This window comes from Falco rusticolus, unplaced genomic scaffold (genome assembly GCF_015220075.1).
Source record: "Falco rusticolus isolate bFalRus1 unplaced genomic scaffold, bFalRus1.pri scaffold_76_arrow_ctg1, whole genome shotgun sequence".
Lineage (NCBI taxonomy): Eukaryota > Metazoa > Chordata > Aves > Falconiformes > Falconidae > Falco > Falco rusticolus.
The window spans coordinates 657-20,780 of NW_023618241.1; the positions used below are offsets into that span (position 1 = coordinate 657).

General features: G+C 53.5%; 5 gene segments (V, D, J or C); 3 read left to right on the forward strand and 2 right to left on the reverse strand.

Annotated features, from left to right (window-relative positions):
* Positions 1 to 453: 453 nt before the first annotated feature.
* LOC119142171 lies at positions 454 to 1,079 on the reverse strand. The segment is given in 1 exon segment: positions 454 to 1,079. A coding segment is annotated over 1 exon segment (626 nt).
* Positions 1,080 to 3,770: 2,691 nt separating this feature from the next.
* Positions 3,771 to 4,770, forward strand: LOC119142162. The segment is given in 2 exon segments: positions 3,771 to 3,833; positions 4,354 to 4,770. Coding segments are annotated over 2 exon segments (480 nt in total).
* A 5,177-nt stretch (positions 4,771 to 9,947) lies between these two features.
* On the forward strand, positions 9,948 to 10,400 carry LOC119142163 (the record flags this gene model as incomplete). The annotated part of the segment is given in 2 exon segments: positions 9,948 to 10,215; positions 10,366 to 10,400. Coding segments are annotated over 2 exon segments (303 nt in total), but the record flags the coding sequence as incomplete, so codon positions are not given.
* Positions 10,401 to 14,425: 4,025 nt separating this feature from the next.
* Positions 14,426 to 15,380, forward strand: LOC119142164. The segment is given in 2 exon segments: positions 14,426 to 14,488; positions 15,009 to 15,380. Coding segments are annotated over 2 exon segments (435 nt in total).
* A 1,673-nt stretch (positions 15,381 to 17,053) lies between these two features.
* LOC119142165 lies at positions 17,054 to 18,041 on the reverse strand. The segment is given in 2 exon segments: positions 17,054 to 17,458; positions 17,979 to 18,041. Coding segments are annotated over 2 exon segments (468 nt in total).
* Between the last annotated feature and the right edge of the window lie 2,083 nt (positions 18,042 to 20,124).

A 20,124-nucleotide genomic window follows, 5' to 3' on the forward strand; every position in this document is an offset into this window, starting at 1 on the left:
AATGGGTGAGGCTGGATGGGGACGTGTGAGACGTGGTGCGCGTGGTCACGTTTGGGGTAACTGCTGAGGTTTGGGGCTGGTGGTCATGGTTGGTGGAAATGGTCAAGGCTTGGTGGAGAAGGTCAAGGTTTGGGTCAAATCAGATGAGCTTGGGTGGAAATGGTCAAGTTTCACGGCAAATGGTTGAGTTTTGGGACCAACGGTCAATGTTTGGTGGACGTGGTCAGGGTTTGGTGGAGAAGGCCAAGCTTTGGGGCACAACCAGATGCGGTTGGGTGGAAATGGTCAAGGTTCGGGACAACTGGTTGAGTTTTTGGACCAAAGTTGAAGGGTTGGTGGACATGACCAAGGTTTGGTGGATCAGGCCAAGCTTTGGGGCCCACGGTTGAGGTTGGGCCAAGGACCTGGGGTACCAAACTGGGGGCCCGGCTGGGGTCCGGCGGGACGATACCATCACATCATCGTCAGCCCTCTGGCGCAGTAGTAGGTGGCCGTGTCGTCGTCCCAGAGGCTGCTCATCTGCAGCGTGACCGTGCTCTGGCCGTTGTCCCTGGAGATGGTGAAGCGCCCCTTGACCGACGGCGCGTTAGGTGTGCGACCACTGCTGCTAATACCCGCGACACTCGCCCCTTCCCGGGCGCCTGCCGCACCCACTCCATGTCGAAGCTGCCGAAGTCGAAGCCGGAGCCCTTGCAGACGAGGCGCAGGGACCCCCCGGGGGTCTGGAGACCCCCCCCGGACTCCACCAGCTGTAGACCCTCACCCAGAACATTCCACCAAGCCCAGACCCTGCTGAGGCCTCCAGAGTCACCGTCCGCAGCTCCGGAATGTTCTGGGTGCGGCAGGCACCCGGGAAGGGGCTCGAGCTCGTCGCGGTTATCAACAATGATGGTGGCTACACCGAGTACGCGCCGTCGGTCAAGGGGCGCTTCACCATCTCCAGGGACAGCGGCCAGAGCACGGTCACGCTGCAGATGAGCAGCCTCAGGGACGGCGACACGGCCACCTACTGCTGCGCCAAACGTGATGGTCGTTGCCCCAACTCCGGCGCCGAGCCCCGACCGTTGGCCCCAAACCATCAGTCGCTTTGGCCCCAAACGAAAGGGGTGGTGGTGGAAGCACTCAAGTCTTCTCCTTCTTGGTCGTCTTCTTCTTCTTCTTGGTCTTCTTCTCCTTCTTCTTCTTCTTCTTCTTCTTCTTCTTCTTCTTCTTCTTCTTCCTCCTCTCTTCTCCTGCTCCTTCTCCTCCTTCTCCTGCTCCTTCTCCTTCTTCTCCTTCTCCCTCCTCTTCCTCTCCGCCACCCCCATCCCGCATTTCTAACGAGACACTGAAAGTTGCAACGAAACCGCGAGTGTTCCCCATAAAATAATAATAAAGGTTAAGTACTAAACGGAACAAAATAAATTAAAATAAAATAAATAAAAAATAGCGATAGAACAGAAAATAAGAACGGAAAACAGGAATAGAAGGTACTAAATAATAGAATGTAATAAAAATGCTGGTAGAAAGGAAAATAATAATGGAAACTAGAATAGAAGGTACTAAATAAATAAGAAAAAATGATGATAGAAAAATAAAATAATGGAAAATAAGAACAGAAGGTACTAAATAAAATACTATAATAAAAAATGGTGATAGAAAAGGTAATAAGAATGGGAAATGAGAATAGAAGATACTAAATAAAATAAAATAATAAAAAACGGTGATAGAAAAAAATAACAGGAAATGAGAATAGGAGATAGTAAATAAAAATAAAGTAATATGACAAAAAATAGTGATAGAAAAGAAAATAAGAATGGAAAATAAAATAGAAGTTAGTAAATAAAGTAAAATAATAAAAAACGGTGTTAGAAAGAAAAAGAATGGAAAATAAGAATAGAAGATGCTAAATAAAATAAAATAATCAAAAACGGTGATAGAAAATAAAATAATAACGGGAAATGAGACTAGAAGATGCTAAATAAAATAATGTGATAAAAAATAGTGATAGGAAAGAAATTAAGAATGGAAAATAAGAATAGAGGGTGCTAAATAAAATAAAATAATAAAAAATGGTGATAAAGAAAAGAATGGAAAATAAGAATGGAAAATAAGAATGGAAAATAAGAAGATAAGAATAGAAAATGAAACAGAAATAATTATCGAAAATGTAAGCAACAATGAAAAATGATAATCGCAAATAATCACCGAAAATCATAACGGGAAACATCGCAACCTGTAAACGCTGAAAATGGGTGAATTGAATAAAATCCATAAAAAACACCCCCCCACACCCCCCCCCGCGCGGCGCGACCCGCTGCTCCCGTCACGCCGCGGGGTATTTCGGGCGCGCAGGTGCCGCCGCCGCCGCCCCCCCTCCCCCGCTCCCCTCCCCACCCCCCCGGTGCCCAGCCCCCCCGCGCAGCTGCCGGCGCCCAAAATACCAGCGGGGTTCCCGAACCCCCCGGCGGGGGGGCGTGGCCGCCGGGTCCGACCCTCCCCCCCCCCCCGGCACCTGGATGTCAGCGCACAATTAAATCTATCACCCTGCTCCTTTTAATTAGCGCTAAAAAAAAAAATTAACTCTATTCTTGCTAATAATTAAGCGTTCCGGGCTATAAACCGAATTCAGTCCCCGGCGCTCAAAATTACAGCCCATAATTAGCTCGTTCGAGCCACTAATTACGTGTATTAGGGCTAATAATTAAATGGCACCCCCTTCCCCCGTCCCCTCTTAATTAAGGTTAATCATGAAGCGCACGAGGGCGGGGGCTGGGTGCCCGGCGGGGATCCAGGCTCAGGGCACGGGGACGGTGCTGGGAGGGGGGAATGGTCACGGTCTGGGGCAAAAGCAGGTGCGGGTGGGGGAAATGGGCAAGGCTGGGGGCCAGCGGGTGAGGTTTGGGGCAAATCGTCAAGGTTTGGGCAAATGGGCAAGGCTGGGGGCAAATGGGCGAGGTTTGGGGCAAATCGTCAAGGTTTTGGGCAAACGGGCAAGGTTTGAGGGGAACAGCTGAGGTTTGGGGTAAATGGTCAAGGTTTTGGGGCAGACGGTCGAGATTTGGGGCAAATGGTCAATGTTTTGGGCATACGGTCAAGGTTTGGGGCAAATGGTCGAGATGTAGAGCAAATGGTCAAGGTTTGGGGCAAATCATCAAGGTTTTGGGCAAAAGGGCAAGTTATGGGCAAACGTCGATGATTTGGGGCAAATGGTCAAGGTTGAGGGAAAGAGTTGAGGTTTGGGGTAGATGGTCGAGATTTGGGGCAAATGGTTGAGATTTGGGGCAAATCATCAAGGTTTTGGGCAAATGGGCAAGTTTTGGGGCAAATGGTCGAGATTTGGTGGAAATGGTCGAGATTGGGGGCAAATGCTCAAGGTTTTGGGCAAATAGTCACAGTTTGGTGGAAATGGTCAAGATTTTTGGGCAGATGGTCAAGGTTGGGGCAAACCATCAAGGTATGGGGCAAATGGTCAAGATTTGAGGGAAACTGGTGAGGTTTGGGGTAAATGGTCAAGATTTTGGGTAAATGGTTAAGGTTTTGGGCAAACGGTCAAAGTTTGGTGGACATGGTCAACGTTCGGGGCAAATGGTCAAGGTTTGGCTCAAACGGTTGAGATTTGGGGTAAATCATCACGGTTTTGGGCAAATTGGCAAGGTTACGGGCAAATGGTCAAGGTTCGGGGCAACTGGTGGAGCTGTGGGACCAGTGGCCAAGGTTTTGTTGGACTGGGTCAAGGTTGGGTGGAGAATGCCAAGCTTTGGGGCCAAACTAGATGTGGTCCAGAGGAAATGGCCAAGGTTTGGGGCCGGCGGTTGAGGCTTGGACGCAATGGCCAAGGACTGGTGGAGACGGTCACGGCTCACGGGAAACAGTTGGCGTTTGGGGCCAGTGGCCGAGGTTTGGGGCAACGGTTGAGGTCGGTGGCCATGGCCAAGGTTTGGTGGATCAGGCCCAGCTTTGCGGCCAGCGGTCGAGGTTGGGGCCAAGAGGCGGCGCCTTGGCCCGAGGGTCGGGGCCGGGTGCAGGAGGTTGGGGCAGGTTCGGGGACGCAGCGTAGGGGGGTCGGGGCTCCGCGCCGCCGTCACGGCCACCGCCACCACGAGCACTTTTGGCGCAGTAGTAGGTGGCCGTGTCGTCGTCCCTGAGGCTGCTCATCTGCAGCGTGACCGTGCTCTGGCCGCTGTCCCTGGAGATGGTGAAGCGCCCCTTGACCGACGGCGCGTACCTGGTGCTGCCACCACTGCTACTAATATCCGCGACGAACTCGAGCCCCTTCCCGGGCGCCTGCCGCACCCAGAACATTCCGTGGCTGCTGAAGGTGACACCTGAGCCCTCACCGGGGTCTGGGCTTGGTGGAATGTTCTGGGTGAGGGCCTGCAGCTCGTCTGCAAGGGCTCCGGCTTCGCCTTCGGCAGCGTCGGCATGGGATGGGTGCGGCAGGCGCCCGGGAAGGGGCTCGAGTTCGTCGCGAGGATTAGCAGCGATGGTGGCTACACCGAGTACGCGCCGTCGGTCAAGGGGCGCTTCACCATCTCCAGGGACAGCGGCCAGAGCACGGTCACGCTGCAGATGAGCAGCCTCAGGGACGACGACACGGCCACCTACTACTGCGCCAAAGAAGGTGGTGCTGGTGGTGGCTGGGGCACGTTGGCCACAAATAAACGAGTTTTGGGGCAAAAACGCGGACCCTTGGGCGAAGCCTGGGGACGTGGGACACAACCAGTTGGGACCTGGGGCAGAGGTGGAGGCTGGGCGCAACGAGTCACCGTCTGGGGCCAGAGCGAGTGAGGTTTGGGGCAGGAATGGGTGAGGCTGGATGGGGACGTGTGAGACGTGGTGCGCGTGGTCACGTTTGGGGTAAACTGCTGAGGTTTGGGGCTGGTGGTCAACGGTTGGTGGAAATGGTCAAGGCTGGTGGAGAAGGTGAAGCTTTGGGGCAACTAGTTGAGTTGCGGGCCCAATGGCCAAGGTTTGGGGACAATGGCCAAGGTTTGGGGCATGTGGCCAAAGTTTGGTGGAGGTCTGACCCGCTCCCCGGGCGCGGAGACGGGGGTGGTGGGGGTGGGGGAGGGGCGGGCGCCACGCCGGGAGCGGGAGACTCAACCCTGCCCTTCTTCCTTCCCCAGGGCTGCGGGCGGCCGTGCAGCTGGTGGAGTCCGGGGGGGGTCTCCAGACCCCCGGGGGGTCCCTGCGCCTCGTCTGCAAGGGCTCCGGCTTCGACTTCGGCAGCGTCACCATGGGATGGGTGCGGCAGGCGCCCGGGAAGGGGCTCGAGTTCGTCGCGAGTATTAGCAATGGTGGCGGCACCATCTACGCGCCGTCGGTCAAGGGGCGCTTCACCATCTCCAGGGACAACGGCCAGAGCACGGTCACGCTGCAGATGAGCAGCCTCAGGGACGACGACACGGCCACCTACTACTGCGCCAGAGGCGCTGACGATGATGCTGATGGTATCGTCCCGCCGGACCCCAGCCCGGGCCCCCCAGTTTGGTACCCCCAGGTCCTTGGCCCAACCTCAACCGTGGGCCCCAAAGCTTGGCCTGATCCACCAAACCTTGGTCATGTCCACCAACCCTTCAACTTTGGTCCAAAAACTCAACCAGTTGTCCCGAACCTTGACCATTTCCACCCAACCGCACCTGGTTGTGCCCCAAAGCTTGGCCTTCTCCACCAAACCCTGACCACGTCCACCAAACATTGACCGTTGGTCCCAAAACTCAACCATTTGCCGTGAAACTTGACCATTTCCACCCAAGCTCATCTGATTTTGACCCAAACCTTGACCTTCTCCACCAAGCCTTGACCATTTCCACCAACCACTGACCACCAGCCCCAAACCTCAGCAGTTTACCCCAAACGTGACCACGCGCACCACGTCTCACACGTCCCCATCCAGCCTCACCCATTCCTGCCCCAAACCTCACTCGCTCTGGCCCCAGACGGTGACTCGTTGCGCCCAGCCTCCACCTCTGCCCCAGGTCCCAACCGGTTGGGTCCCACACCTCCAGGCTTCGCCCAAGGGTCCGGGTTTTTGCCCCAAAACTCGTTCCTTTGGAACCAACGTGCCCCAACCACCACCAGCACCACCTTCTTTGGCGCAGTAGTAGGTGGCCGTGTCGTCGTCCCTGAGGCTGCTCATCTGCAGCGTGACCGTGCTCTGGCCGTTGTCCCTGGAGATGGTGAAGCGCCCCTTGACCGACGGCGCGTAGTAGGTGCCACCACCGCTGTTGATACCTGCGACGTACTCGAGCCCCTTCCCGGGCGCCTGCCGCACCCAGTTCATGCCGACGCTGCCGAAGGCGAAGCCGGAGCCCTTGCAGACGAGCTGCAGGCCCTCACCCAGAACATTCCACCAAGCCCAGACCCCGGTGAGGGCTCAGGTGTCACCTTCAGCAGCCACGGAATGTTCTGGGTGCGGCAGGCGTCCGGGAAGGGGCTCGAGTACGTCGCGAGTATCACCGACAGTGGTGGTTGGAGCGGCTACGCGCCGTCGGTCAAGGGGCGCTTCACCGTCTCCAGGGACAGCGGCCAGAGCACGGTCACGCTGCAGATGAGCAGCCTCAGGGACGGCGACACGGCCACCTACTGCTGCGCCAAAGAAGGTGGTGCTGGTGGTGGCTGGGGCACGTTGGCCGCAAATCAACGAGTTTTGGGGCAAACACCCGGAGCCTTGGGCGAAGCCTGGGGACGTGGGACACAAGCAGTTAATTCGGCCCGTTGGGGCTGATAATTCACTCTCTGAGGCCTCACAGCTCCATTCACCTGCCGTCCTGCCTAAATGAGGGCTGATAATTAAGTCCTTTGGGCTCATAATTAGATTTATTCTCCATCCCTCCAGCACTGCAGGTAATAATCAGGCCCATGAGTGTTAATAACTAAGGGTGTTAGCACCAATAATTACATTTATTTCCCATGCCTCCAGCTTTATGGCAAATAATCAGGCCCATGAGCGTTAACGCTTAAGTATATTAGGGCTAATAATTAGGCCTGTTGGGGCTGATAATTAATTTCACAAACACCCACCCCCCAGCCACCCTAAACGAGGGCTAATAATTAGGCCTGTTGGGGCTCATAATTAATTTCACATACCCCCAGCCACCCTAAATGAGGGCTAATAATTAGGCCTGTTGGGGCTGGTAATTAAATTCACCCCCAGCCACCCTAAATGAGGGCTAATAATTAGGCCTGTTGGGACTTGTAATTAATTTCACAAACACCCACCCCCCCAGCCACCCTAAATGAGGGCTAATAATTAGGCCTGTTAGGGATATGTAATTAAATTCACTCCCAGGCAGCCCTAAATGAGGGCTAATAATTAGGCCTGTTAGGGATTGTAATTAAATTCATCCCTAGGCACCCTAAATGAGGGCTAATAATTAGGCCTGTTTGGGATATGTAATTAAATTCACTCCCAGGCCACCCTAAATGAGGGCTAATAATTAGGCCTGATGGGGCTGATAATTAATTTCACACACCCCCAGCCATGCTAAATGAGGGCGAATAATTAGGCCTGTTGGGGCTTGTAATTAAATTCACTCCCAGGCCACCCTAAATGAGGGCTAATAATTAGGCCTGTTGGGGCTGATAATTAATTTCACAAACACCCACCCCCCCAGCCACCCTAAACGAGGGCTAATAATTAGGCCTGTTGGGTCTGATAATTAATTTCACAAACACCCACCCCCCCAGCCACCCTAAATGAGGGCTAATAATTAGGCCTGTTGGGACTTGTAATTAAATTCACCCCCTAGGCCACCCTAAATGAGTACTAATAATTAGGCCTGTTGGGGCTGGTAATTAAATTCACCCCCAGCCACCCTAAATGAGGGCTAATAATTAGGCCTGTTGGGGCTGATAATTAATTTCACACACACACACACACACACCCAGCCACCCTAAATGAGGGCTAATAATTAGGCCTGTTGGGACTTGTAATTAAATTCACCCCCAGGCCACCCTAAATGAGGGCTAATAATTAGGCCTGTTGGGGCTGATAATTAATTTCACAAACACCCACCCCCCCAGCCACCCTAAACGAGGGCTAATAATTAGGCCTGTTAGGGTTATGTAATTAAATTCACTCCCAGGCCACCCTAAATGAGGGCTAATAATTAGGCCTGTTGGGACTTGTAATTAAATTCACCCCCAGGCCACCCTAAATGAGGGCTAATAATTAGGCCTGTTGGGGCTGATAATTAATTTCACAAACACCCACCCCCCCAGCCACCCTAAACGAGGGCTAATAATTAGGCCTGTTAGGGTTATGTAATTAAATTCACTCCCAGGCCACCCTAAATGAGGGCTAATAATTAGGCCTGTTGGGGCTTGTAATTAAATTCACCCCCAGGCCTCCTTAAATGAGCGCTAATATTTAGGCCTGTTAGGGATTGTAATTAATTTCACAAACACCCACCCCGCCAGCCACCCTAAATGAGGGCTAATAATTAGGCCTGTTAGGGATATGTAATTAAATTCACTCCCAGGCCACCCTAAATGAGGGCTAATAATTAGGCCTGTTGGGGCTGATACTTAATTTCACACACCCCCAGCCACGCTAAATGAGGGCTAATAATTAGGCCTGTTGGGATTGTAATTAATTTCACACAGACGCACACCCCCAGTCACCATAAATTATGGCTAATAATTAGGCCTGTTAGCGCCTGTAATTAAATTCACCCCCAGGCCACCATAAATTATGGCTAATAATTAGGCCTGTTGGGGCTGGTAATTAAATTCACCCCCAGCCACCCTAAATGAGGGCTAATAATTAGGCCTGTTAGGGATATGTAATTAATTTCACACACACACCCCAGCCACCCTAAATGAGGGCGAATAATTAGGCCTGTTGGGGATTGTAATTAAAATCACCACCAGCCACCCTAAATGAGGGCTAATAATTAGGCCTGTTGGGATTGTAATTAATTTCACACAGACGCACACCCCCAGTCACCATAAATTATGGCTAATAATTAGCCCTGTTAGCGCCTGTAATTAAATTCACTTCCAGGCCACCATAAATTATGGCTAATAATTAGGCCTGTTAGTGCCTGTAATTAAATTCACCCCCAGGCCTCCCTAAATGAGGGCTAATAATTAGGCCTGTTGGGGCTGATAATTAATTTCACAAACACCCACCCCCCCAGCCACCCTAAACGAGGGCTAATAATTAGGCCTGTTGGGGATTGCCACCCTAAATTAATCAGCCCCAACAGGCCTAATTATTAGCCCTCGTTTAGGGTGGCCTGGGAGTGAAACCGGGTGAGATCTGGTGCAAAACCCTTGATATTTGGGGCAAATGGACGAGGTTTGGGGCAAGTGGATGAAGTTTGGGGCAGAACCGGTGGGAGCTTGCGGCAAACGGTCGGGAATTGGCACGATGACGGTTGAGGTTAGCGGTAAAGGGTCGAGGCCTGGTGGAAACGGTCAAGGCTTGGGCAAAACCGGATGAGGTTTGGCGGGAATGGTCAAGGGTCCTGGAAAACGGTGGAGGTCCGAGGCCAGTGGCCGAGGTTTGGGGCAACGGTTGAGGTCGGTGGCCATGGCCAAGGTTTGGTGGATCAGGCCCAGCTTTGCGGCCAGCGGTCGAGGTTGGGGCCAAGAGGCGGCGCCTTGGCCCGAGGGTCGGGGCCGGGTGCAGGAGGTTGGGGCAGGTTCGGGGACGCAGCGTAGGGGGGTCGGGGCTCCGCGCCGCCGTCACGGCCACCACCACCATAAGCACTTTTGGCGCAGTAGTAGGTGGCCGTGTCGTCGTCCCTGAGGCTGCTCATCTGCAGCGTGACCGTGCTCTGGCCGCTGTCCCTGGAGATGGTGAAGCGCCCCTTGACCGACGGCGCGTACCAGGTGCTGCCACCATCGCTGTTGATAACTGCGACGAACTCGAGCCCCTTCCCGGGCGCCTGCCGCACCCAGAACATTCCGTGGCTGCTGAAGGTGACACCTGAGCCCTCACCGGGGTCTGGGCTTGGTGGAATGTTCTGGGTGAGGGCCTGCAGCTCGTCTGCAAGGGCTCCGGCTTCGCCTTCGGCAGCGTCGGCATGAACTGGGTGCGGCAGGCGCCCGGGAAGGGGCTCGAGTTCGTCGCGAGTATTAGCAATGGTGGCGGCACCAACTACGCGCCGTCGGTCAAGGGGCGCTTCACCATCTCCAGGGACAACGGCCAGAGCACGGTCACGCTGCAGATGAGCAGCCTCAGGGACGGCGACACGGCCACCTACTACTGCGCCAGAGGCGCTGACGATGATGCTGATGGTATCGTCCCGCCGGACCCCAGCCCGGGCCCCCCAGTTTGGTACCCCCAGGTCCTTGGCCCAACCTCAACCGTTGGCCCCAAAAATTGACCTTCTCCACCAAACCTTGGTCATGTCCAACCAAACCTTCGTCTTTGGTTCAAAAACTCAACCAGTTGTCCCGAACCTTGACCATTTCCACCCAACCGCACCTGGTTGTGCCCCAAAGCTTGGCCTTCTCCACCAAACCCTGACCACGTCCACCAAACATTGACCGTTGGTCCCAAAACTCAACCATTTGCCGTGAAACTTGACCATTTCCACCCAAGCTCATCTGATTTTGACCCAAACCTTGACCTTCTCCACCAAGCCTTGACCATTTCCACCAACCACTGACCACCAGCCCCAAACCTCAGCAGTTTACCCCAAACGTGACCACGCGCACCACGTCTCACACGTCCCCATCCAGCCTCACCCATTCCTGCCCCAAACCTCACTCGCTCTGGCCCCAGACGGTGACTCGTTGCGCCCAGCCTCCACCTCTGCCCCAGGTCCCAACTGGTTGTGTCCCACAGCTCCAGGCTTCGCCCAAGGGTCCGGGTTTTTTGCCCCAAAACTCGTTTCTGTGCGACCAACGTGCCCCAGCCACCACCAGCACCACCTTCTTTGGCGCAGCAGTAGGTGGCCGTGTCGCCGTCCCTGAGGCTGCTCATCTGCAGCGTGACCGTGCTCTGGCCGTTGTCCCTGGAGATGGTGAAGCGCCCCTTGACCGACGGCGCGTAGTAGGTGTGGCGACCACTGCTGCTCATACCCGCGACCCACTCGAGCCCCTTCCCGGGCGCCTGCCGCACCCACTCCATGCTGAAGCTGCCGAAGTCGAAGCCGGAGCCCTTGCAGACGAGGCGCAGGGACCCCCCGGGGTTCTGGAGACCCCCCCCGGACTCCACCAGCTGCACGGCCGCCCGCAGCCCTGGGGAAGGAAGAAGGGCAGGGTTGAGTCTCCCGCTCCCGGCGTGGCGCCCGCCCCTCCCCCACCCCCACCACCCCCGTCTCCGCGCCCGGGGAGCGGGTCAGGGCGTCCTACCTGGGAGGGCGGCCAGGAGGAGGAGGAGGGTGGTGGGACGGCGGTGGTGACGCGGCGTGTGCAGACATGGAGCCCGGACCCTGCTCAGGCCTCCAGCGTCACCATCGGCAGCGACGGAATGTTCTGGGTGCGGCAGGCGCCCGGGAAGGGGCTCGAGTTCGTCGCGGGTATCAACAGCGGTGGTGGCAGCATCGAGTACGCGCCGTCGGTCAAGGGGCGCTTCACCATCTCCAGGGACAGCGGCCAGAGCACGGTCACGCTGCAGATGAGCAGCCTCAGGGACGGCGACACGGCCACCTACTACTGCGCCAACGTGATGGTCGTTGCCCCAACCTCCGCGCCGAGGCCCCGACCGTTGCCCCAAACAACAGTCGCTTTTGGCCCCAAACGAAAGGGTGGTGGTGGAAGCAACTCAAGTCTTCTCCTTCTTCGTCTTCTTCTTCTTCTTCTTGGTCTTCTTCTCCTCTTCTCTTCTTCTTCTTCTTCTTCTTCTTCTTCTTCTTCTTCTTCTTCCTCCTCTCTTCTCCTGCTCCTTCTCCTCCTTCTCCTGCTCCTTCTCCTCCTTCTCCTTCTCCCTCCTCTTCCTCTCCGCCACCCCATCCCGCATTTCTAACGAGACACTGAAAGTTGCAACGAAACCGCGAGTGTTCCCCATAAAATAATAATAAAGGTTAAGTACTAAACGGAACAAAATAAATTAAAATAAAATAAATAAAAAATAGCGATAGAACAGAAAATAAGAACGGAAAAACAGGAATAGAAGGTACTAAATAATAGAATGTAATAAAAATGGTGGTAGAAAGGAAATAATAATGGAAAATAAGAATAGAAGGTACTAATAAAATAAGAAAAAATGATGATAGAAAATAAAATAATGGAAAATAAGAATAGAAGGTACTAAATAAATACTATAATAAAAAATGGTGATAGAAAAGGTAATAAGAATGGGAAATGAGAATAGAAGATACTAAATAAAATAAATAATAAAAACGGTGATAGAAAAAAAATAACAGGAATGAGAATAGGAGATAGTAAATAAAATAAAATAATATGACAAAAATAGTGATGGAAAAGAAAATAAGAATGGAAAATAAAAATAGAAGTTAGTAAATAAAGTAAAATAATAAAAAAACGGTGTTAAGAAAGAAAAGAATGGAAAATAAGAATAGAGGATGCTAAATAAAATAAAATAAATAATCAAAAACGGTGATAGAAAAGAAAATAATAACGGGAAATGAGAACAGAAGATGCTAAATAAAATAATGTGATAAAAATAGTGATAGGAAAGAAATTAAGAATGGAAAATAAGAATAGAGGGTGCTAAATAAAATAAAATAATAAAAAATGGTGATAAAGAAAAGAATGGAAAATAGAATGGAAAATAGAATGGAAAATAAGAAGATAAGAATAGAAAATGAAACAGAAAATAATTATCGAAAATGTAAGCAACAATGAAAAATGATAATCGCAAATAATCACCGAAAATCATAACGGGAAACATCGCAACCTGTAAACGCTGAAAATGGGTGAAATGATAAAATCCATAAAAAACACCCCCCCCACACCCCCCCCCGCGCGGCGCGACCCGCTGCTCCCGTCACCCCGCGGGGTATTTCGGGCGCGCAGGTGCCGCCGCCGCCGCCCCCCCCTCCCCCGCGCCCCTCCCCCACCCCCCCGGTGCCCAGCCCCCCCGCGCAGCTGCCGGCGCCCAAAATACCCAGGGGTGGTCCCGAACCCCCCGGCGGGGGGGCGTGGGCCGCCGGGTCCGACCCTCCCCCCCCCCCCCCCCGGCACCTGGATGTCAGCGCACAATTAAATCTATCACCCTGCTCCTTTTAATTAGCGCTAAAAAAAAAATTAACTCTATTCTTGCTAATAATTAAGCGTTCCGGGGCTATAAACCGAATTCAGTCCCGGGCGCTCAAAATTACAGCCCATAATTAGCTCGTTCGAGCCACTAATTACGTGTATTAGGGCTAATAATTAAATGGCACCCCCTTCCCCCGTCCCCTCTTAATTAAGGTTAATCATGAAGCGCACGAGGGCGGGGGCTGGGTGCCCGGCGGGGATCCAGGCTCAGGGCACGGGGACGGTGCTGGGAGGGGGGAATGGTCACGGTCTGGGGCAAAAGCAGGTGCGGGTGGGGGGAAACGGGCAAGGCTGGGGGCCAGCGGGTGAGGTTTGGGGCAAATCGTCAAGGTTTGGGGCAAATGGGCAAGGCTGGGGGCAAATGGGCAAGGTTTGGGGCAAATCGTCAAGGTTTTGGGCAAATGGGCAAGGCTGGGGGCAAATGGGCGAGGTTTGGGGCAAATCGTCAAGGTTTTGGGCAAACGGGCAAGGTTTGAGGGGAACAGCTGAGGTTTGGGGTAAATGGTCAAGGTTTTGGGGCAGACGGTCGAGATTTGGGGCGAATGGTCAATGTTTTGGGCATACGGTCAAGGTTTGGGGCAAATGGTCGAGATGTAGAGCAAATGGTCAAGGTTTGGGGCAAATCATCAAGGTTTTGGGCAAAAGGGCAAGTTATGGGCAAACGGTCGAGATTTGGGGCAAATGGTCAAGGTTGAGGGAAAGAGTTGAGGTTTGGGGTAGATGGTCGAGATTTGGGGCAAATGGTTGAGATTTGGGGCAAATCATCAAGGTTTTGGGCAAATGGGCAAGTTTTGGGGCAAATGGTCGAGATTTGGTGGAAATGGTCGAGATTGGGGGCAAATGCTCAAGGTTTTGGGCAAATAGTCACAGTTTGGTGGAAATGGTCAAGATTTTTGGGCAGATGGTCAAGGTTTGGGGCAAACCATCAAGGTATGGGGCAAATGGTCAAGATTTGAGGGAAACTGGTGAGGTTTGGGGTAAATGGTCAAGATTTTGGGTAAATGGTTAAGGTTTTGGGCAAACGGTCAAAGTTTGGTGGACATGGTCAACGTTCGGGGCAAATGGTCAAGGTTTGGCTCAAACGGTTGAGATTTGGGGTAAATCATCAAGGTTTTGGGCAAGTTGGCAAGGTTACGGGCAAATGGTCAAGGTTCGGGGCAACTGGTGGAGCTGTGGGACCAGTGGCCAAGGTTTTGTTGGACTGGGTCAAGGTTGGGTGGAGAATGCCAAGCTTTGGGGCCAAACTAGATGTGGTCCAGAGGAAATGGCCGAGGTTTGGGGCCGGCGGTTGAGGCTTGGACGCAATGGCCAAGGACTGGTGGAGACGGTCACGGCTCACGGGAAACAGTTGGCGTTTGGGGCCAGTGGCCGAGGTTTGGGGCAACGGTTGAGGTCGGTGGCCATGGCCAAGGATTGGTGGATCAGGCCCAGCTTTGCGGCCAGCGGTCGAGGTTGGGGCCAAGAGGCGGCGCCTTGGCCCGAGGGTCGGGGCCGGGTGCAGGAGGTTGGGGCAGGTTCGGGGACGCAGCGTAGGGGGGTCGGGGCTCCGCGCCGCCGTCACGGCCAGCGCCACCACGAGCATCTTTGGCGCAGCAGTAGGTGGCCGTGTCGTCGTCCCTGAGGCTGCTCATCTGCAGCGTGACCGTGCTCTGGCCGTTGTCCCTGGAGATGGTGAAGCGCCCCTTGACCGACGGCGCGTACTCGGTGCTGCCACCACTGCTACTAATCCTCGCGACGAACTCGAGCCCCTTCCCGGGCGCCTGCCGCACCCAGAACATTCCGTGGCTGCTGAAGGTGACACCTGAGCCCTCACCGGGGTCTGGGCTTGGTGGAATGTTCTGGGTGAGGGCCTGCAGCTCGTCTGCAAGGGCTCCGGCTTCGCCTTCGGCAGCGTCGGCATGAACTGGGTGCGGCAGGTGCCCGGGAAGGGGCTCGAGTTCGTCGCGAGTATTTGGAATGATGGTGGCACCAGGTACGCGCCGTCGGTCAAGGGGCGCTTCACCATCTCCAGGGACAGCGGCCAGAGCACGGTCACGCTGCAGATGAGCAGCCTCAGGGACGGCGACACGGCCACCTACTGCTGCGCCAAACGTGATGGTGCTGCTGGTGGCTGGGGCACGTTGGCCGCAAATCAACGAGTTTTGGGGCAAACACCCGGAGCCTTGGGCGAAGCCTGGGGACGTGGGACACAAGCAGTTAATTCGGCCCGTTGGGGCTGATAATTCACTCTCTGAGGCCTCACAGCTCCATTCACCTGCCGTCCTGCCTAAATGAGGGCTGATAATTAAGTCCTTTGGGCTCATAATTAGATTTATTCTCCATCCCGCCAGCACTGCAGGTAATAATCAGGCCCATGAGTGTTAATAACTAAGGGTGTTAGCACCAATAATTACATTTATTTCCCATGCCTCCAGCTTTATGGCAAATAATCAGGCCCATGAGCGTTAATGATTAAGTATATTAGGGCTAATAATTAGGCCTGTTGGGGCTGGTAATTAAATTCACCCCCAGCCACCCTAAATGAGGGCTAATAATTAGGCCTATTAGGGATATGTAATTAAATTCACCCCCAGCCACCCTAAATGAGGGCTAATAATTAGGCCTGTTGGGGATTGTAATTAAATTCACCCCCAGCCACCCTAAATGAGGGCTAATAATTAGGCCTGTTGGGATTGTAATTAATTTCACACAGACACACACCCCAGTCACCATAAATTATGGCTAATAATTAGTCCTGTTAGTGCCTGTAATTAAATTCACTTCCAGGCCACCCTAAATTATGGCTAATAATTAGGCCTGTTGGGGCTGGTAATTAAATTCACCCCCAGCCATCCTAAATGAGGGCGAATAATTAGGCCTGTTGGGGCTTGTAATTAAATTCACTCCCAGGCCACCCTAAATGAGGGCTAATAATTAGGCCTGTTGGGATTGTAATTAATTTCACACAGACACACACCCCAGTCCCCATAAATTATGGCTAATAATTAGGCCTGTTAGCGCCTGTAATTAAATTCACTTCCAGGCCACCCTAAATTATGGCTAATAATTAGGCCTGTTAGTGCCTGTAATTAAATTCACCCCCAGCCACCCTAAATGAGGGCTAATAATTAGGCCTGTTGGGGCTGATAATTAATTTCACAAACACCCACCCCCCCAGCCACCCTAAACGAGGGCTAATAATTAGGCCTGTTGGGGATTGCCACCCTAAATTAATCAGCCCCAACAGGCCTAATTATTAGCCATAATTTAGGGTGGCCTGGGAGTGAAACCGGGTGAGATCTGGTGCAAAACCCTTGATATTTGGGGCAAATGGACGAGGTTTGGGGCAAGTGGATGAAGTTTGGGGCAGAACCGGTGGGAGCTTGCGGCAAACGGTCGGGAATTGGCACGATGACGGTTGAGGTTAGCGGTAAAGGGTCGAGGCCTGGTGGAAACGGTCAAGGCTTGGGCAAAACCGGATGAGGTTTGGCGGGAATGGTCAAGGGTCCTGGAAAACGGTGGAGGTCCGAGGCCAGTGGCCGAGGTTGGGGGCCAGTGGTCGAGGTTTGGGGCAACGGTTGAGGTCGGTGGCCATGGCCAAGGTTTTGGGCCAGCAGTCGAGGTTTGGTGGAAATGGTCAAGGTTCGGGGCAACTGGTTGAGCTGTGGGACCAGTGGCCAAGGTTTTGTTGGACTGGGTCAAGGTTGGGTGGAGAATGCCAAGCTTTGGGGCCAAACTAGATGTGGTCCAGAGGAAATGGCCGAGGTTTGGGGCCGGCGGTTGAGGTTTGGACGCAATGGCCAAGGGCTGGTGGAGACGGTCACGGCTCACGGGAAACAGTTGGCGTTTGGGGCCAGTGGCCGAGGTTTGGGGCAACGGTTGAGGTCGGTGGCCATGGCCAAGGTTTGGTGGATCAGGCCCAGCTTTGCGGCCAGCGGTCGAGGTTGGGGCCAAGAGGCGGCGCCTTGGCCCGAGGGTCGGGGCCGGGTGCAGGAGGTTGGGGCAGGTTCGGGGACGCAGCGTAGGGGGGTCGGGGCTCCGCGCCGCCGTCACGGCCAGCGCCACCACGAGCATCTTTGGCGCAGCAGTAGGTGGCCGTGTCGTCGTCCCTGAGGCTGCTCATCTGCAGCGTGACCGTGCTCTGGCCGCTGTCCCTGGAGATGGTGAAGCGCCCCTTGACCGACGGCGCGTACCTGGTGCCACCACCATTGCTAATACTCGCGACAAGCTCGAGCCCCTTCCCGGGCGCCTGCCGCACCCATCCCATGGCGACGCTGTCGAAGGCGAAGCCGGAGCCCTTGCAGACGAGCTGCAGGCCCTCACCCAGAACATTCCACCAAGCCCAGACCCTGGTGAGGGCTCAGGTGTCACCTTCAGCAGCCACGGAATGTTCTGGGTGCGGCAGGCGCCCGGGAAGGGGCTCGAGTTCGTCGCGAGTATCAACAATGATGGTGGCTACACCGAGTATGCGCCGTCGGTCAAGGGGCGCTTCACCATCTCCAGGGACAGCGGCCAGAGCACGGTCACGCTGCAGATGAGCAGCCTCAGGGACGACGACACGGCCACCTACTGCTGCGCCAAAGATGCTTATGGTGGTGGTGGCCGTGACGGCGGCGCGGAGCCCCGACCCCCCTACGCTGCGTCCCCGAACCTGCCCCAACCTCCTGCACCCGGCCCCGACCCTCGGGCCAAGGCGCCGCCTCTTGGCCCCAACCTCGACCGCTGGCCGCAAAGCTGGGCCTGATCCACCAAACCTTGGCCATGGCCACCGACCTCAACCGTTGCCCCAAACCTCGGCCACTGGCCCCAAACGCCAACTGTTTCCCGTGAGCCGTGACCGTCTCCACCAGTCCTTGGCCATTGCGTCCAAGCCTCAACCGCCGGCCCCAAACCTCGGCCATTTCCTCTGGACCACATCTAGTTTGGCCCCAACGCTTGGCATTCTCCACCCAACCTTGACCCAGTCCAACAAAACCTTGGCCACTGGTCCCACAGCTCCACCAGTTGCCCCGAACCTTGACCATTTGCCCGTAACCTTGCCAATTTGCCCAAAACCTTGATGATTTACCCCAAATCTCAACCGTTTGAGCCAAACCTTGACCATTTGCCCCGAACGTTGACCATGTCCACCAAACTTTGACCGTTTGCCCAAAACCTTAACCATTTACCCAAAATCTTGACCATTTACCCCAAACCTCACCAGTTTCCCTCAAATCTTGACCATTTGCCCCATACCTTGATGGTTTGCCCCAAACCTTGACCATCTGCCCAAAAATCTTGACCATTTCCACCAAACTGTGACTATTTGCCCAAAACCTTGAGCATTTGCCCCCAATCTCGACCATTTGCCCCAAAACTTGCCCATTTGCCCAAAACCTTGATGATTTGCCCCAAATCTCAACCATTTGCCCCAAATCTCGACCATCTACCCCAAACCTCAGCTCTTTCCCTCAACCTTGACCATTTGCCCCAAATCTCGACCGTTTGCCCATAACTTGCCCTTTTGCCCAAAACCTTGATGATTTGCCCCAAACCTTGACCATTTGCTCTACATCTCGACCATTTGCCCCAAACCTTGACCGTACGCCCAAAACATTGACCATTCGCCCCAAATCTCGACCGTCTGCCCCAAAACCTTGACCATTTACCCCAAACCTCAGCTGTTCCCCTCAAACCTTGCCCGTTTGCCCAAAACCTTGACGATTTGCCCCAAACCTCGCCCATTTGCCCCCAGCCTTGCCCATTTGCCCAAAACCTTGACGATTTGCCCCAAACCTCACCCGCTGGCCCCCAGCCTTGCCCGTTTCCCCCCACCCGCACCTGCTTTTGCCCCAGACCGTGACCATTCCCCCCTCCCAGCACCGTCCCCGTGCCCTGAGCCTGGATCCCCGCCGGGCACCCAGCCCCCGCCCTCGTGCGCTTCATGATTAACCTTAATTAAGAGGGGACGGGGGAAGGGGGTGCCATTTAATTATTAGCCCTAATACACGTAATTAGTGGCTCGAACGAGCTAATTATGGGCTGTAATTTTGAGCGCCGGGGACTGAATTCGGTTTATAGCCCCGGAACGCTTAATTATTAGCAAGAATAGAGTTAATATTTTTTTTAGCGCTAATTAAAAGGAGCAGGGTGATAGATTTAATTGTGCGCTGACATCCAGGTGCCGGGGGGGGGGGGGTGGGTCGGACCCGGCGGCCACGCCCCCCCGCCGGGGGGTTCGGGACCACCGCTGGGTATTTTGGGTGCCGGCAGCTGCGCGGGGGGGCTGGGCACCGGGGGGGTGGGGGAGGGGAGCGGGGGAGGGGGGGCGGCGGCGGCGGCACCTGCGCGCCCGAAATACCCCGCGGGGTGACGGGAGCAGCGGGTCGCGCCGCGCGGGGGGGGGGTGTGGGGGGGGTGTTTTTTATGGATTTTATTCATTTCACCCATTTTCAGCGTTTACAGGTTGCGATGTTTCCCGTTATGATTTTCGGTGATTATTTGCGATTGTCATTTTTCATTGTTGCTTACATTTTCGATAATTATTTTCTGTTTCATTTTCTATTCTTATCTTCTTATTTTCCATTCTTATTTTCCATTCTTATTTTCCATTCTTTTCTTTATCACTATTTTTTATTATTTTATTTTATTTAGCACCCTCTATTCTTATTTTCCATTCTTAATTTCTTTCCTATCACTATTTTTTATCACATTATTTTATTTAGCATCTTCTAGTCTCATGTCCCGTTATTATTTTCTTTTCTATCACCGTTTTTGATTATTTTATTTTATTTAGCATCTTCTATTCTTATTTTCCATTCTTTTCTTTCTTAACACCGTTTTTTATTATTTTACTTTATTTACTAACTTCTATTTTTATTTCCATTCTTATTTTCTTTTCCATCACTATTTTTTGTCATATTATTTTATTTTATTTACTATCTCCTATTCTCATTTCCTGTTATTTTTTTTCTATCACCGTTTTTTATTGTTTTATTTTATTTA